Source organism: Myiozetetes cayanensis, unplaced genomic scaffold (genome assembly GCF_022539395.1).
Source record: "Myiozetetes cayanensis isolate MyiCay16 unplaced genomic scaffold, myiCay2020 scf498, whole genome shotgun sequence".
NCBI lineage: Eukaryota > Metazoa > Chordata > Aves > Passeriformes > Tyrannidae > Myiozetetes > Myiozetetes cayanensis.
In genome coordinates, this window is record NW_026087740.1 from 1 (window position 1) to 16,881 (window position 16,881).

The following is a 16,881-nucleotide window of genomic DNA, read 5'->3' on the forward strand; positions in this document are numbered from 1 at the left end:
AGGAAAGTATTCCCTAAATTAAGGCCACTCATCATTCCAAACACAGCACCTGGATTCCTGATAACAGGGAAAGAATTCCCTAAATTAAGGCCACTCATCATTCCAAACACAGCACCTGGATTCCTGATAACAGGGAAAGAATTCCCTAAATTAAGGCCACTCATCATTCCAAACACAGCACCAGGATTCCTGATAACAGGGAAAGAATTCCCTAAATTAAGGCCACCCATAGGAAAGTATTCCCTAAATTAAGGCCACCCATCATTCCCAAACACAGCACCTGGATTCCTGATAACAGGGAAAGAATTCCCTAAATTAAGGCCACTCATCATTCCAAACACAGCACCTGGATTCCTGATAACAGGGAAAGAATTCCCTAAATTAAGGCCACCCATAGGAAAGTATTCCCTAAATTAAGGCCACCCCTCATTCCCAAATTAAGGCCCACCGGGAATGAACGTTATCCAGGCTCTTGTTCCAAAGGAAAAGGGTTCATGGATATCGTTTTTCCCAAGAAAAGCAGGTTGGGACGCTGTTCCTGTTTAAGCCTCGGGATTCCAGCGTGTCCTTGCCATCCCAAATTGTTGAGCTGGATGAAGGATGGATTGGGAAGAGCCCTGGGAAGGATTTGGTGGGGGAGAAGCTCCACGTGAATCCTGGAATTCCCCCTGTCCTGAGCTCATCCCACGGCGTGGGAAGCAGGAGGAAAGGGGAGAATTCTCTCCCTCTGCACCGTTCAGGTGAGATCCCACCTGGAATGCTGGAGAAATTCCAGAGGAGGCCCATGGAGATGCTCCAAGGGCTGGAGAACCTCAGCTCTGGAGCCAGGCTGGGAGAGCTGGGAATGTTCACCTGGAGAAGGGAAGGATCCAGGGAAATCTTGGAGCAACTTCCAGGGCCTGAAGGGGCTCCAGGAGAGCTGGAGAGGGATTTGGGATGAGGGATGGAGGGATGGGACACAGGGAATGAATTCCCAGGGTTAGGTGGGATATTGGGATGGAATTCCTGGCTGGGAGGGTGGGGAGGGGCTGGGCTGGAATTCCCAGAGAAGCTGTGGCTGCCCCTGGATCCCTGGAAGTATCCAAAGGCAGGTTGGAGCACCCTGGGATAGTGGGAGGTGTCGGGAGTGGAATTCCACAATCTTTAAGCCCTCTTCCAATCCAACCCCAACCATTCCACGATTCTGGAGGACAAACCAAAAATTCCAGAGCTCATCCCACCCACTCCCAACTTATCTGAGCCCCCTGAGCGCCAGCCAAGGACAATCCATCCCAGGACAATTCCCAGCACCGGGAGGAACAGCCGGAGCTCCTCCATCCCAACCCCGAGCGGAGTTCCCGGCCCAGCCGGCGTCTCCAAATATTCCCATGCCCTTTTCCACCGGAGAACCCCCCCCAGGGCAGCTTAAGGAGCTGATAACACTTGGGATCAACTCTGGGAACACGTGGGATCAACTCCAGGAACACTTGGGATCAACTCCAGGAACGGAGCCAGCCCCTCCCCCCAATCCACACAAACCCCGACCGAGCCCGGAGTAGAATCCAAGCCGGAATGCGGGAAACATTCCCTGAATTTAAACTTCCCAGGGGGGGAAGAAACAGCAAAATTCCCGTTGGCAAGCGAGACAAACGAGTCCCTTGATCCCATAAAACCTCGGCTCCGTGAAATCTGCTGGAGCAGCGGAGTTTTGGGAGAGCTGGGAGATGAGGAAGCCACGGAATCCTCCTCTCTCTCCCAGGATTCTGCTCCGCGTTCCTGGGGAATATTCCCTGGATTTATGGCTTGGGGAGAGTCCTGGAATGAACAACTTTGCTCAGCTCAGCCCAGGGGGGGTGTGGGGATAGGAATTTCCAGCTGGAATTTGCCAGGGTGGAAAAAATGGGAACGTTCAGCGGGATGGGGGGAAAAGTCAAACCTAAGAGGGGAAATTTGGGATTTGGGAAAGGACAGGAAGCAAAGAGCGGAACTGAGAAAGCCCCCCAAGGTTTTTCCAGGGAGTTGAGCATCTGCCAGGATGGGATTTGGGGAATCCTGGTGCTCACACTCCGATTATCCGCCCCGGTGATTCCAAGCGGGAAGGGAACGGCGACAGGCGCTTCAGGAGGTGGGAAAAGAAGAGAAAAAACAGGAGGAAAGGAAAAGGTGGAAAGACAGAGAAAAACAGGGAAAAAGGAAAGGAAAGGTGGAAAGAGAGAGAAAACAGGGGAAAAAGGAAAGGAAAAGGTGGAAAGAGAGAGAAAAACAGGGAAAAAAGAAAGGAAAAGGTGGAAAGAGAGAGAAAAACAGGGAAAAAGGAAAGGAAAAGGTGGAAAGAGAGAGAAAAACAGGGAAAAAGGAAAGGAAAAGGTGGAAAGACAGAGAAAAACAGGGAAAAAGGAAAGGAAAAGGTGGAAAGACAGAGAAAAACAGGGAAAAAGGAAAGGAAAAGGTGGAAAGAGAGAGAAAAACAGGGAAAAAAGGAAAGGAAAAGGTGGAAGGACAGAGAAAAAACAGGGAAAAAGGAAAGGAAAAGGTGGAAAGGACAGAGAAAAAACAGGGAAAAAGAAAAGGAAAAGGTGGAAAGACAGAGAAAAAACAGGGAAAAAGGAAAGGAAAAGGTGGAAAGACAGAGAAAAAACAGGGAAAAAGGAAAGGAAAAGGTGGAAAGAGAGAGAAAAACAGGGAAAAAGGAAAGGAAAAGGTGGAAAGAGAGAGAAAAACAGGGAAAAAGGAAAGGAAAAGGTGGAAAGAGAGAGAAAAACAGGGAAAAAGGAAAGGAAAAAGGTGGAAAGAGAGAGAAAAACAGGGAAAAAGGAAAGGAAAAGGTGGAAAGAGAGAGAAAAACAGGGAAAAAGGAAAGGAAAAGGTGGAAAGAGAGAGAAGAGGAGGCTTAGATGGGATACTCCATTATCCCAATATTCCTTCCCAAGCGGGAAAAATGGGATATTGGGAAGGAATTCTGCCCTGGGAGGGTTGCCCAGAGAATTTATGGATCCCCTCCCATCCCTGGAATTTTTTTCCTGGTTTTTTTTTTCCTGTTTTTTTTTTCTTCTTTTTTCCCTGTATTTCTTTTTCCTGTATTTTTTCCCCTCTATTTTTCCCTGTTTTTTTTCCCTGTATTTCTTTTTCCTGTATTTTTCCTTGTATTTTCCCCTGGTTTTTTTCCCTGTATTTCTTTTTTCCCTGTATTTCTTTTTCCTGTATTTTTTCCTTGTATTTTTCCCTGGTTTTTTTCCCTGTATTTCTTTTTCCTGTATTTTTTCCTTGTATTTTTCCCTGTTTTTTTTCCCTGTATTTCTTTTTCCTGTATTTCTTTTTCCTGTATTTTTTCCTCTCTATTTTTCCCTGGTTTTTTCCCTGTATTTCTTTTTCCTGTATTTTTCTTGTATTTTTCCCTGGTTTTTTTCCCTGTATTTCTTTTTCCTGTATTTTTCCCCTCTATTTTTCCCTGTTTTTTTTCCCTGTATTTCTTTTTCCTGTATTTTTTCCTCTCTATTTTTCCCTGGTTTTTTTCCCTGTATTTCTTTTTCCTGTATTTTTCCTTGTATTTTTCCCTGTTTTTTTTTTTCCCCTGTATTTCTTTTTCCTGTATTTTTTCCTTGTATTTTTCCCTGGTTTTTTTCCCTGTATTTCTTTTTCCTGTATTTTTTCCTTGTATTTTTCCCTGTTTTTTTTCCCTGTATTTCTTTTCCTGTATTTTTCCCTCTCTATTTTTCCCTGTTTTTCCCTGTATTTCTTTTTCCTGTATTTTTTCCTTGTATTTTTCCCTGTTTTTTTTCCCTGTATTTCTTTTTCCTGTATTTTTTCCTTGTATTTTTCCCTGGTTTTTTTCCCTGTATTTCTTTTTCCTGTATTTTTCCCCTCTATTTTTCCCTGTTTTTTTCCCTGTATTTCTTTTTCCTGTATTTTTTCCCTGGGTTTTTTCCCTGTATTTCTTTCCCTGCATTTTTCCCCTCTATTTTTCCCTGTTTTTTTTTCCCTGTATTTCTTTTTCCTGTATTTTTTCCCCTCTATTTTTCTCTGTTTTTTTTCCCTGTATTTCTTTTTCCTGTATTTTTCCTTGTATTTTTCCCTGTTTTTTTCCCTGTATTTCTTTTCCTGTATTTTTTCCTTCTATTTTTCCCTGCTTTTTTTCCCTGTATTTCTTTTTCCTGTATTTTTTCCCCTGTTTTTTTCCCTGTATTTCTTTTTCCTGTATTTTTTCCTCTCTATTTTTCCCTGTTTTTTTTTCCCTGTATTTCTTTTTCCTGTATTTTTTCCCTGTTTTTTTCCCTGTATTTCTTCCTGTATTTTCCTGTATTTCTTTTTCCTGTATTTCTTTTCCTGTATTTTTCCTCTATTTTCCCATGTTTTTTCCTGTATTTCTTTTCCTGTATTTTTCCCTGGGTTTTTTCCCTGTATTTCTTTCCCTGTATTTTTCCCCTCTATTTTTCCCTGGTTTTTTTTTCCCTGTATTTCTTTTTCCTGTATTTTTTCCCTGTATTTTTCCCTGGTTTTTTTTTCCCTGTATTTCTTTTTCCTGTATTTTTTCCCTGTATTTTTCCCTGTTTTTTTTCCTGTATTTCTTTTTCCTGTATTTTTTCCCTGTATTTTTCCCTGTTTTTTTCCCTGTATTTCTTTATCCTGTATTTTTTCCCCCTATTTTTTTTCCCCTGTATTTCTTTTTCCTGTATTTTCTCCCCTCTATTTTTCCCTGGTTTTTTTTTCCCTGTATTTCTTTTTCCTGTATTTTTTCCTTGTATTTTTCCCTGGTTTTTTCCCTGTATTTCTTTATCCTGTATTTTTTCCCCTCTATTTTTCCCTGTTTTTTTTCCCTGTATTTCTTTTTCCTGTATTTTTTCCCCTCTATTTTTCCCTGTTTTTTTTCCCTGTATTTCTTTTTCCTGTATTTTTTCCTTGTATTTTTTCCTTGTATTTTTCCCTGTATTTCTTTCCCTGCATTATTTTTCCCTCTCTATTTTTTTCCTATATTTTTCCTGTATTTTTCCCCCCTCTATTTTTTTCCTGTTTTTTCCTGTATTTCTTTCCCCTGTATTTTTCCTGTAATTTTTTCCCAGTATTTCTTTTCCTGTCCTTTTTTCCCTTCATTTTTCCCCTCTACTTTTTCCAATATTTATCCTGTATTTTTTCCTGTATTTTTTCCTGTAATTTTTTCCCTGTATTTTTCTCCCATATTTTTTCCTGCATTTCTTTTTCCTGGTATTTTTTTCCCCTGTATTTTTCTCCCATATTTTTCCCTGCATTTCTTTTTCCTGTATTTTTCTCCCATATTTTTTCCTGCATTTCTTTTTCCTGGTATTTTTTTCCCCTGTATTTTTCTCCCATATTTTTTTCCTGGTATTTTTTTCCCTGTATTTTTCTCCCATATTTTTCCCTGTATTTTTCTCCCATATTTTTCCCTGCATTTCTTTTTCCTGATATTTTTTCCCTGTATTTTTCTCCCATATTTTTCCCTGCATTTCCTTTTCCTGTATTTTTTTCCCCCATATTTTTTTCCCTGCATTTCCTTCCCTTCCTATTTCACTCCCAACCCAGCTCCATCCCTGAAAACTTCGGATCTGTAGCAAAGCCCCCCCATGGCCACGAAAACATCCAGCCAAGGAAGGATGAATTCCAGAATTCCCAAAGCCAAATATTTCTCCTCTTAACGTATAAACAGATTATTCCCCAAAGAGCCACCGGATACCGACAGAATTCCCCAATCCCAAAATCAGGATGGGGCCAAAACCACCTAAAAATGGGGATGGAGGGAGGATTTTCACCGTGAAATCATGGAATGGGTTGGGTGGGAAGGGAATTTCCAACCCCATTCCTGTTGGGAAGTGACACCTTCCACTATCCCAGCTCGCTCCGAGCAATTCCAAGGATGGGAACTCCGCCAGCTTCGGATTCCACGACAAACCAGGGGTGCAGATGGAATTGTGCAGGAAAACAGACGCTCCTTCTCCCAACTCCGAGGAATGAGGAGCCACCTCGGCGGCCACGTCCACTCCTGGTTCCCAAGGACGAGCCAGAGGGAAGAGAGACCTGGAAATGGGATGATTTCCAGGGAAAAGAGACCTGGAAATGGGATGATTTCCAGGGAAAAGAGACCTGGAAATGGGATGATTTCCAGGGAAAAGAGACCTGGAAATGGGATGATTTCCAGGGAAGAGAGACCTGGAAATGGGATGATTTCCAGGGAAAATCAAACTGGGTGTGATAGCATTGACGGGCAACCGGAGCGGGGTGGGAATGTTGGGCTGAGGGAGGGAAAAGTGAGGGGAAAATCTCAGGAAAACGGGATTAACGAGGTGGAAAATAAGAGATGAGATCAATTCCAAAGGGTCCTGAGCTGGGCACCATCCAAGAGTTTCCCTGAGGGAAGGGATTCCCGGATAAACCCGCAGGGAATGCAATCCGAGGCCTGGATCCACCTGGGATCCGAGATTCCCAGATTCCCACCTCGTGGAAATCACCACTCCAAAGAGAAACAAACCCCAAACCAGCAAACCAACCTGAAACCAAAATAACCCCCTGGAAGCGTTTTCCCAGCGGGAATCACCCCATGGAAAAGTTTCAGTGCCAGGGAAGGAAAAAATAGATGGAGTGGGGGGAGGGAAAAGGGGGGAAATCCAGGGCTGAGATTCCCGAGGGAGGGATCGGAGCGCTGGGTGCCCATAAAATCATCAGCAGCTGAGCATGTGGATGCCTCCCATCATTTACTCCTCACTTGCTCCCAATTTACTCCCTCCCAGGGTCAGGCAAAGCGGCTCCTTCTCCCAACTCCGAGGAATGAGGAGCCACCTCGGCGGCCACGTCCACTCCTGGTTCCCAAGGATGAGCCAGAGGGAAAAGAGACCTGGAAATGGGATGATTTCCAGGGAAAAGAGACCTGGAAATGGGATGATTTCCAGGGAAAAGAGACCTAGAAATGGGATGATTTCCAGGGAAAAGAGACCTGGGTGTGATAGCATTGACGGGTGCCCGGAGCGGGGTGGGAATGTTGGGCCGAGCGAGGGAAAAGTGAGGGAAAAATCTCAGGAAAACGGGATTAACGAGGCGGAAAAGAAGAGATGAGATCAATTCCAAGGGGTCCTGAGCTGGGCATGATCCAAGAGTTTCCCTGAGGGAAGGGATTCCCGGATAAACCTGCAGGGAATGCGATCCGAGGCCTGGATCCATCTCAGATCCGAGATTTCCCACCTCGTGGAAATCACCACTCCAAAGAGAAACAAACCCCAAACCAGCAAACCAACCCCAAACCAAAATAACCCCCTGGAAGCGTTTTCCCAGCGGGAATCACCCCATGGAAAAGTTTCAGTGCCAGGGAAGGAAAAAATATTTGGAGTGGGGGGGAAATCCAGGGTTGAGATTCCCGAGGGAGGGATCGGAGCGCTGGGTGCCCATAAAATCATCAGCAGCTGAGCATGTGGATGCCTCCCATCATTTACTCCTCACTTGCTCCCAATTTACTCCCTCCAAGGGTCAGGCAAAGCGGCTCCTTCTCCCAACTCCGAGGAATGAGGAGCCACCTCGGTGGCCACGTCCACTCCTGGTTCCCAAGGATGAGCCAGAGGGAAGAGAGACCTGGAAATGGGATGATTTCCAGGGAAAAGAGACCTGGAAATGGGATGATTTCCAGGGAAAAGAGACCTGGAAATGGGATGATTTCCAGGGAAAAGAGACCTGGAAATGGGATGATTTCCAGGGAAAAGAGACCTGGAAATGGGATGATTTCCAGGGAAGAGAGACCTGGAAATGGGATGATTTCCAGGGAAAATCAAACTGGGTGTGATAGCATTGACGGGCGCCCGGAGCGGGGTGGGAATGTTGGGCTGAGTGAGGGAAAAGTGAGGGAAAAATCTCAGGAAAACGGGATTAACGAGGTGGAAAAGAAGAGATGAGATCAATTCCAAAGGGTCCTGAGCTGGGCATGATCCAAGAGTTTCCCTGAGGGAAGGGATTCCCGGATAAACCCGCAGGGAATGCGATCCAAGGCCTGGATCCATCTCAGATCCGAGATTCCCACCTCGTGGAAATCACCACTCCAAAGAGAAACAAACCCCAAACCAGCAAACCAACCCCAAACCAAAATAACCCCCTGGAAGCGTTTTCCCAGCGGGAATCACCCCATGGAAAAGTTTCAGTGCCAGGGAAGGAAAAAATAGATGGAATGGGGAGGGGGTGGAAATCCAGGGCTGAGATTCCTGAGAGAGGGATCGGAGCGCTGGGTGCTCATAAAATCATCAGCAGCTGAGCATGTGGATGCCTCCCATCATTTACTCCTCACTTGCTCCCAATTTACTCCCTCCCAGGGTCAGGCAAAGCGGCTCCTTCTCCCAACTCCGAGGAATGAGGAGCCACCTCGGCAGCCACGTCCACTCCTGGTTCCCAAGGATGAGCCAGAGGGAAGAGAGACCTGAAATGGATGATTTCAGGGAAGAGACCTGAAATGGGATGATTTCAGGAAAGAGACCTGAAATGGGATGATTTGGAAAGAGACCTGGAAATGGGATGATTTCCGAGAGACCTGAAATGGATGATTTCAGGAAAGAGCCTGAAATGGGATGATTTCAGGAAAGAGACCTGAAATGGGATGATTTCAGGAAAGAGACCTGGAAATGGGATGATTTCAGGAAAATCAGACCTGGGTGTGATAGCATTGACGGGCGCTCGGAGCGGTGCGGGAATGTTGGGCCGAGCGAGGGAAAACTGAGGGAAAAATCTCAGGAAAACGGGATTAACGAGGTGGAAAATAAGAGATGAGATCAATTCCAAGGGTCCTGAGCTGGGCACCATCCAAGAGTTTCCCTGAGGGAAGGGATTCCTGGATAAACCCGCAGGGAATGCGATCCGAGGCCTGGATCCATCTCAGATCCGAGATTCCCAGATTCCCACCTCGTGGAAATCACCACTCCAAAGAGAAACAAACCCCAAACCAGCAAACTCAACCCCAAACCAAAATAACCCCCTGGAAGCGTTTTCCCAGCGGGAATCACCCCACTGGAAAAGTTTCAGTGCCAGGGAAGGAAAAAATAGATGAGGGGGGGGGGAAATCCAGGGCTGAGATTCCTGAGGGAGGGATCGGAGCGCTGGGTGCCCATAAAATCATCAGCAGCTGAGCATGTGGATGCCTCCCATCATTTACTCCTCACTTGCTCCCAATTTACTCCCTCCAAGGGTCAGGCAAAGCGGCTCCTTCTCCCAACTTTGCCAGTTGTGTTTTCCAACTTTTCCGGTGGAATTTTCCGAGCGGGAGCCGCTTGCTCATCCCATGACGTCACTCGTGTTGTGGACAGGAATGAAGGGTTTGGGAATTTTTTTGGGGGAAGGGGGGTGATTCCAGCACTGAAAGAGTCATGGGAAGTTTCTGAAGGGTTTGGGAGTCCTGGTGGAATTTTTTTTGTTCTGTGGGGAAGAAGGGTGGGAAATGGGGTTTGATCCCGTTGGGAATGTTTCAGGTGAAGGAGGGAAGGTTTAGATGGATATTGGGAAGAAATTCCTCCCTGGGAGAGTGGGGAGGGACTGGAATTGAATTCCCAGAGAAGCTGTGGTTGCCCCCCATCCCTGGAATGTTCAAGGACAACCTGGACAGGGTTTGGAGCAACCTGGGATAGTGGGAAGGTGTCCCTGGGTGGAATTCCAGGATCTTTCAGCTCCCTTCCAACCCAAACCATTCCAGGATTCTAAATCAGAAGGATGAACCACCCACCTCTCCCAGGAATAAATCCAAAAGCAGGAAAAGGGAGCCAAGCTTGGAATTCCAGAGGTTGAGTTCCAACTTTGCTCCCAGGAACATCCCACCCAAACATTCCCAAAATATTTAAGGAATTAAGACACATCAAGAAGGAAAAAATCCCTGGAGAACCTTCCTCCTGCTTCCAGCCCAAGCAATCCCTGGGAATTCCCTCCTGGAATGGGCAATTTGTGACATTCCCTGATCCCCCAGGGGGAGCCACCCTTTGGAATTCCATTCAATCCCTTCTCCTCCCTTCCAAAGAAACCCCATCCAGCCTCCACCCTGCTGGCTTTTCCCACCTCCAGCCTCCTCTTCCTCCACCTCCAGCCTCACCTTTCATCCTCCAACCTTATTTTCCCACCTCCAGCTTCATTTTCCCACCTCCAACCTCAACTCCCAGCTCCAGCCTCACCTTCCCACCTCCAGCCCCATCTTCCCACCTCCAGCCTCACTTTCCCACCTCCAGCCCCATCTTCCCCCACCTCCAGCCTCATCTCCCACCTCCAGCCTCATCTCCCACCTCCAGCCTCACCTTCCCACCTCCACCTTCATCTTCCCTCATTTTCCCACCTCCAGCCTCCTCTTCCCACCTCATTTTCCCACCTCCAGCCTCCTCTTCCCACCTCATTTTCCCACTTCCAGCCTCATCTCCCACCTCCAGCCTCACCTTTCATCCTCCAACCTTATTTTCCCACCTCCAGCCTCACCTTCCCATCTCCCACCTTATTTTCCCACCTCCAGCCTCACCTTCCCACTTCCAGCCCCATCTTCCCACCTCCAGCTTCATTTTCCCACCTCCACCTTCATCTTCCCTCATTTTCCCACCTCCACCCTCCTCTTCCCACCTCCCATCTCATCTCCCACCTCCCATCTCATCTCCCACCTCCAGCCTCACCTTCCACCTCCAGCCTCATCCTCACCCACCTCCAGCCTCATCTTCCCACTTCTACCCTCATTTTCCCACCTCCAGCCTCATTTCCCACCTCCAGCCTCATCTTCCACCTCCAGCCTCACTTTCCCACCTTCAACCCTATCTTCCCCCACCTCCAGCCCCATCTTCCCACTTCTACCCTCATTTTCCCACCTCCAGTCTCATCTCCCCCCTACCTCCAGCCCCATTTTCCCACCTCCACCCTTATCTTCCCTCATTTTCCCACCTCCAGCCTCACCTTTCCTCCTCTTCCCACCTCCAGCCTCATCTTCCCACCTCATTTTCCCACCTCCCCCCTCATTTTCCCACCTCCAGCCTCCTCTTCCCACCTCCAGCCTCATTTTCCCACCTCCACCTTCATCTTCCCTCATTTTCCCACCTCCAGCCTCACCTTCCCACCTCATCTTCCCTCATCTTTCCACCTCCAGCCTCCTCTTCCCATCTCCAGCCTCATTTTCCCACCTCCAGCCTCATTTTCCCACCTCCACTCTCACCTTCCACCTCCAGACTCATTTCCCCATCTCCAGCCTCACCTTCCCACCTCCAGCCTCACCTTCCCCCACCTCCAGCCCCATCTCCCACCTCCAACCTCATCTCCCATCTCCAGTTTCATTTTCCCACCTCCAGCCTCATTTTCCCACCTCCAGCCTCCTCTTCCCACCTCCAGCCTCACCTTTCACCCTCCAGCCTCACTTTCCCATCTCCCACCTTATTTTCCCACCTCCAGCCTCACCTTCCCACTTCCAGCCCCATCTTCCCACCTCCAGCTTCATTTTCCCACCTCCACCCTCAACTTCCCACCTCCAGCCCCATCTTCCCCCACCTCCAGCCCCACCTTCCAGCTCCAGACTCATTTCCCCATCTCCAGCCTCCTCTTCCCACCTCCAGCCTCATTTTCCCACCTTCCACCCAATCTTCCCCCACCTCCAGCCTCATCTTTCACCCTCCAGCCCCATCTCCCACCTCCTCCAGTCTCATCTCCCCGCACTTCCAGCCTCATCTCCCACTTCCTCCAGTCTCATCTCCCCCCACCTCCAGCCTCATCCTCACCCACCTCCAGCCTCCTCTTCCCACCTCCAGCCTCACCTTCCCACCTCATCTTCCCTCATCTTTCCACCTCCAGCCTCATCTTCCCACCTCCAACCTCAACTCCCAGCTCCAGCCTCATTTTCCCACCTCCACCTTCATCTTCCCTCATTTTCCCACCTCCAGCCTCCTCTTCCCACTTCTACCCTCATTTTCCCACTTCCAGCCCCATCTCCCACCTCCAGCCTCATTTTCCCACCTCCACCTTCATCTTCCCTCATCTTCCCACCTCCAGCCTCACCTTTCATCCTCCAACCTTATTTTCCCACCTCCAGCCTCACCTTCCCATCTCCCACCTTATTTTCCCACCTCCAGCCTCATCTTCCCCCATCTCCAGCCCCATCTTCCCACTTCTACCCTCATTTTCCCACCTCCAACCTCATCTCCCACCTCCAGCCTCATTTTCCCACCTCTAGCCTCATTTCCCACCTCCAGCCTCATTTTCCCACCTCCACCTTCATCTTCCCTCTTCTTCCCACCTCCAGCCTCATCTTCCCACCTCCACCTTCATCTTCATCTTCCCTCATTTTCCCACCTCCAGCCTCATCTTCCCACCTCATTTTCCCACCTCCAGCCTCATTTTCCCACCTCCCCCTCACCCCCCATTTACCCTCCTCCCAACGAACCCCCCATAACAACCAGACCAAACCAAACCCTCCCTCACCTCATCCAGGGAACAAAACTGATTCCCTTTTTTTTTTTTTCCTCCTCCTCCTCCCCCCCTTCCCTTCCCCATCCCGAGGTTTTTATGGACTCTCTTCCTGGCCATCATTAGTAATTCAATTTTCTTTTTATGACCCCCTTATCTGCTGAGCAATAGAAGTGGCACAGCTTGACCCCTCTCCCTCTCCCACACACACGAGGGGAGGAGGGAAAATTGTGGCAGATGTTCCACCTCTTTTTTTTATTTATTTTCCCCTCCTCTGATGAATTTTTTGCCAGTTAAAAGGAAAAAAAACACACATACATTAAAAAAAAATAATAATAAAAGAAGGAGAAAGGAGAAATTTGCCAGCCCAAGGAATAAAAGCTCTGATGGAATTTGGGAAAATTGATTAAGAGTGGCAATTACAGGGGGTGGGTTGGAATTCCAGCAGGAATGTGGAGAGGGATTGATCTCTCTCTCTTTGCCTGGCTCGGCTTCTCCCGGTTATTTAAGACAATCCAATTTGCCCGGCTAATTAGAAATGGCTAATTAGGTATTAGCGGGGTTTTTATCTGCCCCGGGAAGGAGCGTGGCGGCTCCGATAGCGGCGCGGGTGGTGATGGCTGTAAATGACGGCTGTAAATGAATGATGGCTGTAAATGACGGCTGTAAATAAATAAATGATGGCTGCAAATGACGGCTGTAAATGACGCCGATCCGCGGGACCATCCACAACCGGGAAAAGGTGGGTGGGATCGGGGCCGTGGGAGAGGCACCAGTGCCCTCTGCTGGGCTGAGGCATTCCCGAAATCAGGGAATTCAGGGAGGAACCGGGATGGGAGATCCCAGAGAGCAACCTGGGACTCTGCTTCCCGAAATCAGGGAATTCAGGGAGGAACCAGGGATGGGAGATCCCAGAGAGCAACCTGGGACTCTGCTTCCCGAAATCAGGGAATTAAAGGAGGAACCAGGATGGGAGATCACAGAGAGCAACCTGGGACTCTGCTTCCCAAAATCAGGGAATTAAAGGAGGAACAGGGTTGGAAGAGTTGGGAGATCACAGAGTGCAACCTGGGACTCTGCTTCCCAAAATCAGGGAATTAAAGGATGAAGAGGGATGGGAGAGCTGGGAGATCACAGAGTGCAACCTGGGACTCTGCTTCCCAAAATCATGGAATTGTGGGATCAAGAGGGTTGGAAGAGCTGGGAGATCATGGAATCCAACCTGGGACTCTGCTTCCCAAAATCAGGGAATTAAAGGATGAACAAGGCTGGAATAGTTGGGAGTTCACAGAGAGCAACCTGGGACTCTGTTGGGCTGCAGGTACTTCCCAAAATCATGGAATTGTGGGATCAAGGGGGTTGGAAGAGCTGGGAGATCCCAGAGAACAATCTGGGACTCTGCTTCCCGAAATCAGGGAATTAAAGGAGGAACAAGGCTGGAAGAGCTGGGAGATCATGGAGTTCAACCTGGGACTCTGCTTCCCAAAATCAGGGAATTAAAGGATGAATGGGGATGGAAAAGAGCAGGGAGATGACAGAGAGCAACCTGGGACTCTGCTGGGCTTTGTGTGCTCCCAAAAATCATGGAATTGTGGGATCAAGAGGGCTGGAAGAGCTGGGAGATCCCAGAATCCAACTTGGGACTCTGCTTCCCAAAATCAGGGAATTAAAGAAGGAACAGGGATGGGAGATCGCAGAGTGCAACCTGGGACTCTGCTTCCCAAAATCAGGGAATTGCAGGATCAAGAGGGTTGGAAAAGCTGGGAGATCACAGAGTCCAACTTGGGACTCTGCTTCCCAAAATCAGGGAATTAAAGGATGAACGGGGATGCAACCTGGGACTCCCAAAATCCTGTGTGTGCTTCCCAAATTCATGGAATTGCAGGATCAAGAGGGTTGGAAGAGCTGAGAGATCACAGAGAGCAACCTGGGACGCTGATTCCCAAAATCAGGGAATTAAAGGATGAAGAGGGTTGGAAGAGTTGGGAGATCATGGAATCCAACCTGGGACTCTGCTTCCCAAAATCAGGGAATTAAAGGATGAAGAGGGTTGGAAGAGTTGGGAGATCATGGAATCCAACCTGGGACTCTGCTTCCCAAAATCAGGGAATTAAGAGGATGCGTCCCAAATGATCATGGAATTGAGGAAAGAGGTTGGAAGAGCTGGGAGATCACAGAGAGCAATCTGGGACTCTGATTCCCAAAATCAGGGAATTAAAGGATGAAGAGGGTTGGAAGAGTTGGGAGATCATGGAATCCAATCTGGGACTCTGCTTCCCAAAATCAGGGAATTAAAGGAGGAACAGGGTTGGAAGAGCTGGGAGATCATGGAGTCCAACCTGGGACTCTGCAGGGCTTTGTGTGCTCCCAAAAATCAGGGAATTGTGGGATCAAGAGGGTTGGGAGAGCTGGGAGATCATGGAATCCAACCTGGGACTCCCAAAATCCTGTGTGTGCTTCCCAAATTCATGGAATTGCAGGATCAAGAGGGCTGGAAGAGCTGGGAGATCATACCCCATATAAAACCCTCCAAACCCACTCAAAAATCACACAAAATCCTCCAAACCCACTAAAAAACACACAAAAAAATCACAGAAAACCCTCCCAAACCCACTCAAAAACTCACATAAAATCCCACATAAAACCCTCCAAACCCACTCAAAAACACCCAAAAACCCACTAAAAACCCACATAAAACCCACTCAAAACCCTCCAAAAACCCACTCAAAACCCTCCAAACCCACTCAAAAAAACCCAAAAAAAGACATAAAACCCTCCAAACCCACTCAAAACAATTAAAAAAATAACATTAAACACTCCAAACCCACTAAAAACCCCACACAGAACCCTCCAAACCCACTCAAAAACCAACATAAAACCCACAAAACCCACTCAAAAACACCCAAAAACTCACATAAAACCCTCCAAACCCACTCAAAACCACCCAAAAAAATCCACATAAAACCCTCCAAACCCACTCAAACCCAAAAATCACAGAAAACCCTCCAAACCCACTCAAAACACATAAAACCCTCCAAACCCACTCAAAAAACCACAGAAAACCCTCCAAACCCACTCAAAAACACCCAAAAAATCACAGAAAACCCTCCAAACCCACTCAAAAACACCCAAAAATCCACATAAAACCCTCCAAACCCACTCAAAAACACCCAAAATATCACAGAAAACCCTCCAAACCCACTCAAAACCACCAAAAACCCCACTCAAAACCCTCCAAACCCACTCAAAAACACCCAAAAAATCACATAAAACCCACCAAACCCACTCAAAAACCACATAAAACCCTCAAAACCCACTCAAAAACACCCAAAATCCTCAAAGCCCACTCAAAACCACCCAAAAATCACATAAAACCCTCCAAACCCACTCAAAACCCTCCAAAACCACTCAAAAACACCCAAAAAATCACAGAAAATCCTCCAAACCCACTCAAAACCACTCAAAACCCTCCAAACCCACTCAAAAACACCCAAAAAATCACAGAAAATCCTAAAAACCCACTCAAAACCACTCAAAACCCCACACAAAACCCTCCAAACCCACTCAAAAACACAAAAAACCCACATAAAACCCTCCAAACCCACTCAAACCCACATCAAACCCTCCAAACCCACTAAAAATACCCAAAAACCAAAAAAAACCCCTCCAAACCCACTCAAAACCCCACATAAAACCCTCAAACCCACTCAAAAACACCCAAAAAATCACATTAAACCCACTCAAAAACATCCAAAAAATCACCCAAAAACCCTCCAAACCCACTCAAAACCACAGAAAAATTGACATAAAACCCTCCAAACCCACTCAAAAAAACCCAAAACTCCACATAAAATCCTAAAAACCCACTCAAAAACACCCAAAAAATCACAGAAAACCCTCCAAACACACCCAAAAAATCACAGAAAACCCTCCACACCCACTCAAAAATCACATAAAACCCACTCAAAACCACCCAAAAACCCACATAAAACCTTACACATCCACTCAAAAACAACCAAAAAATCACATCAAACCCTCCAAACCCACTCAAAACCCACATAAAACCCTCGAAACCCACTCAAAAACATGCCAAAAATCACATATAACCCACTCAAAACTCTCCAAACTCACTCAAATCCCACATAAAATCCTCAAAACCCACTCAAAAACACCCAAAACCCCACAGAAAACCCTCCAAACCCACCCAAAACCACCCAAAAAATGACATAAAAACCTCCAAACCCACTCAAAAACATCCAAAAATCCACAGAAAACCCTCGAAACCCACTCAAAAACACCCAAAAAATCACATAAAACCCTCCAAACCCACTCGAAACCACCCAAAACCCCACATAAAACCCTCCAAACCCACTCAAAAATGACATAAAACCCTCCAAACCCACTCAAAACCACCCAAACCCACTTAAACCCACTCAAAAAACCCACATAAACCCCCCCAAACCCACTCAAAACCACCCAAAAACCCACACAAAACCCTCCAAACCCACTCAAAAA

At 47.2% G+C, this 16,881-nt stretch overlaps 1 protein-coding gene and 2 long non-coding RNA genes across 20 annotated transcripts; 1 reads left to right on the forward strand and 2 right to left on the reverse strand.

Moving 5' to 3' along the window:
- Nucleotides 1–2,415: 2,415 nt before the first annotated feature.
- LOC126648360 (uncharacterized) lies at nucleotides 2,416–2,860 on the forward strand. Of its 2 annotated transcripts, none has more exons than XR_007630789.1 (3): nucleotides 2,416–2,470; nucleotides 2,640–2,721; nucleotides 2,764–2,860. It is a non-coding gene; the product is annotated as an uncharacterized LOC126648360 (long non-coding RNA). The 2 variants fall into 2 exon arrangements; XR_007630790.1 differs by having other exon boundaries at nucleotides 2,681–2,721.
- A 1,877-nt stretch (nucleotides 2,861–4,737) lies between these two features.
- On the reverse strand, nucleotides 4,738–9,990 carry LOC126648362 (uncharacterized). 17 transcript variants are annotated; one of them, XM_050331191.1, is made up of 5 exons: nucleotides 8,609–9,990; nucleotides 7,714–7,746; nucleotides 7,165–7,647; nucleotides 6,139–6,423; nucleotides 4,738–6,105 (listed from the first exon to the last, which is right to left on the reverse strand). In XM_050331191.1, the coding sequence occupies exons 3-5, from the start codon at nucleotides 7,374–7,376 to the stop codon at nucleotides 5,640–5,642; spliced, it is 963 nt and encodes a 320-aa protein (XP_050187148.1). In that variant the 5' UTR covers nucleotides 7,377–7,647; nucleotides 7,714–7,746; nucleotides 8,609–9,990; the 3' UTR covers nucleotides 4,738–5,639. The 17 variants fall into 17 exon arrangements, 11 of the variants coding, with proteins under 11 accessions (XP_050187148.1, XP_050187150.1, XP_050187149.1 ...); XR_007630795.1 differs by lacking the exon at nucleotides 8,609–9,990 and having other exon boundaries at nucleotides 6,139–6,886; nucleotides 7,549–7,614; nucleotides 7,714–8,304; XR_007630793.1 differs by lacking the exon at nucleotides 8,609–9,990 and having other exon boundaries at nucleotides 6,139–6,853; nucleotides 7,549–7,680; nucleotides 7,714–8,304.
- Nucleotides 9,991–12,686: 2,696 nt separating this feature from the next.
- Nucleotides 12,687–14,474, reverse strand: LOC126648361 (uncharacterized). Its single transcript, XR_007630791.1, has 3 exons — nucleotides 14,294–14,474; nucleotides 13,290–13,357; nucleotides 12,687–13,220 (listed from the first exon to the last, which is right to left on the reverse strand). It is a non-coding gene; the product is annotated as an uncharacterized LOC126648361 (long non-coding RNA).
- Nucleotides 14,475–16,881: the final 2,407 nt, after the last annotated feature.

Coding starts and splice junctions, on each gene's coding strand:
- LOC126648362 (XM_050331194.1), bottom strand. CDS start 9,073: ATGATTTTATGGGCACCCAGCGCTCCGATCCCTCCCTCAGGAATCTCA. Junction 6,568..9,005: donor GCCCTGGATTTCCCCCCCCC/CTCATCTATTTT, acceptor CCCTCCCCCCAC/TCCATCTATTTTTTCCTTCC. Junction 6,106..6,138: donor GGAAATCATCCCATTTCCAG/GTCTCTCTTCCC, acceptor TCCCATTTCCAG/GTCTCTTTTCCCTGGAAATC.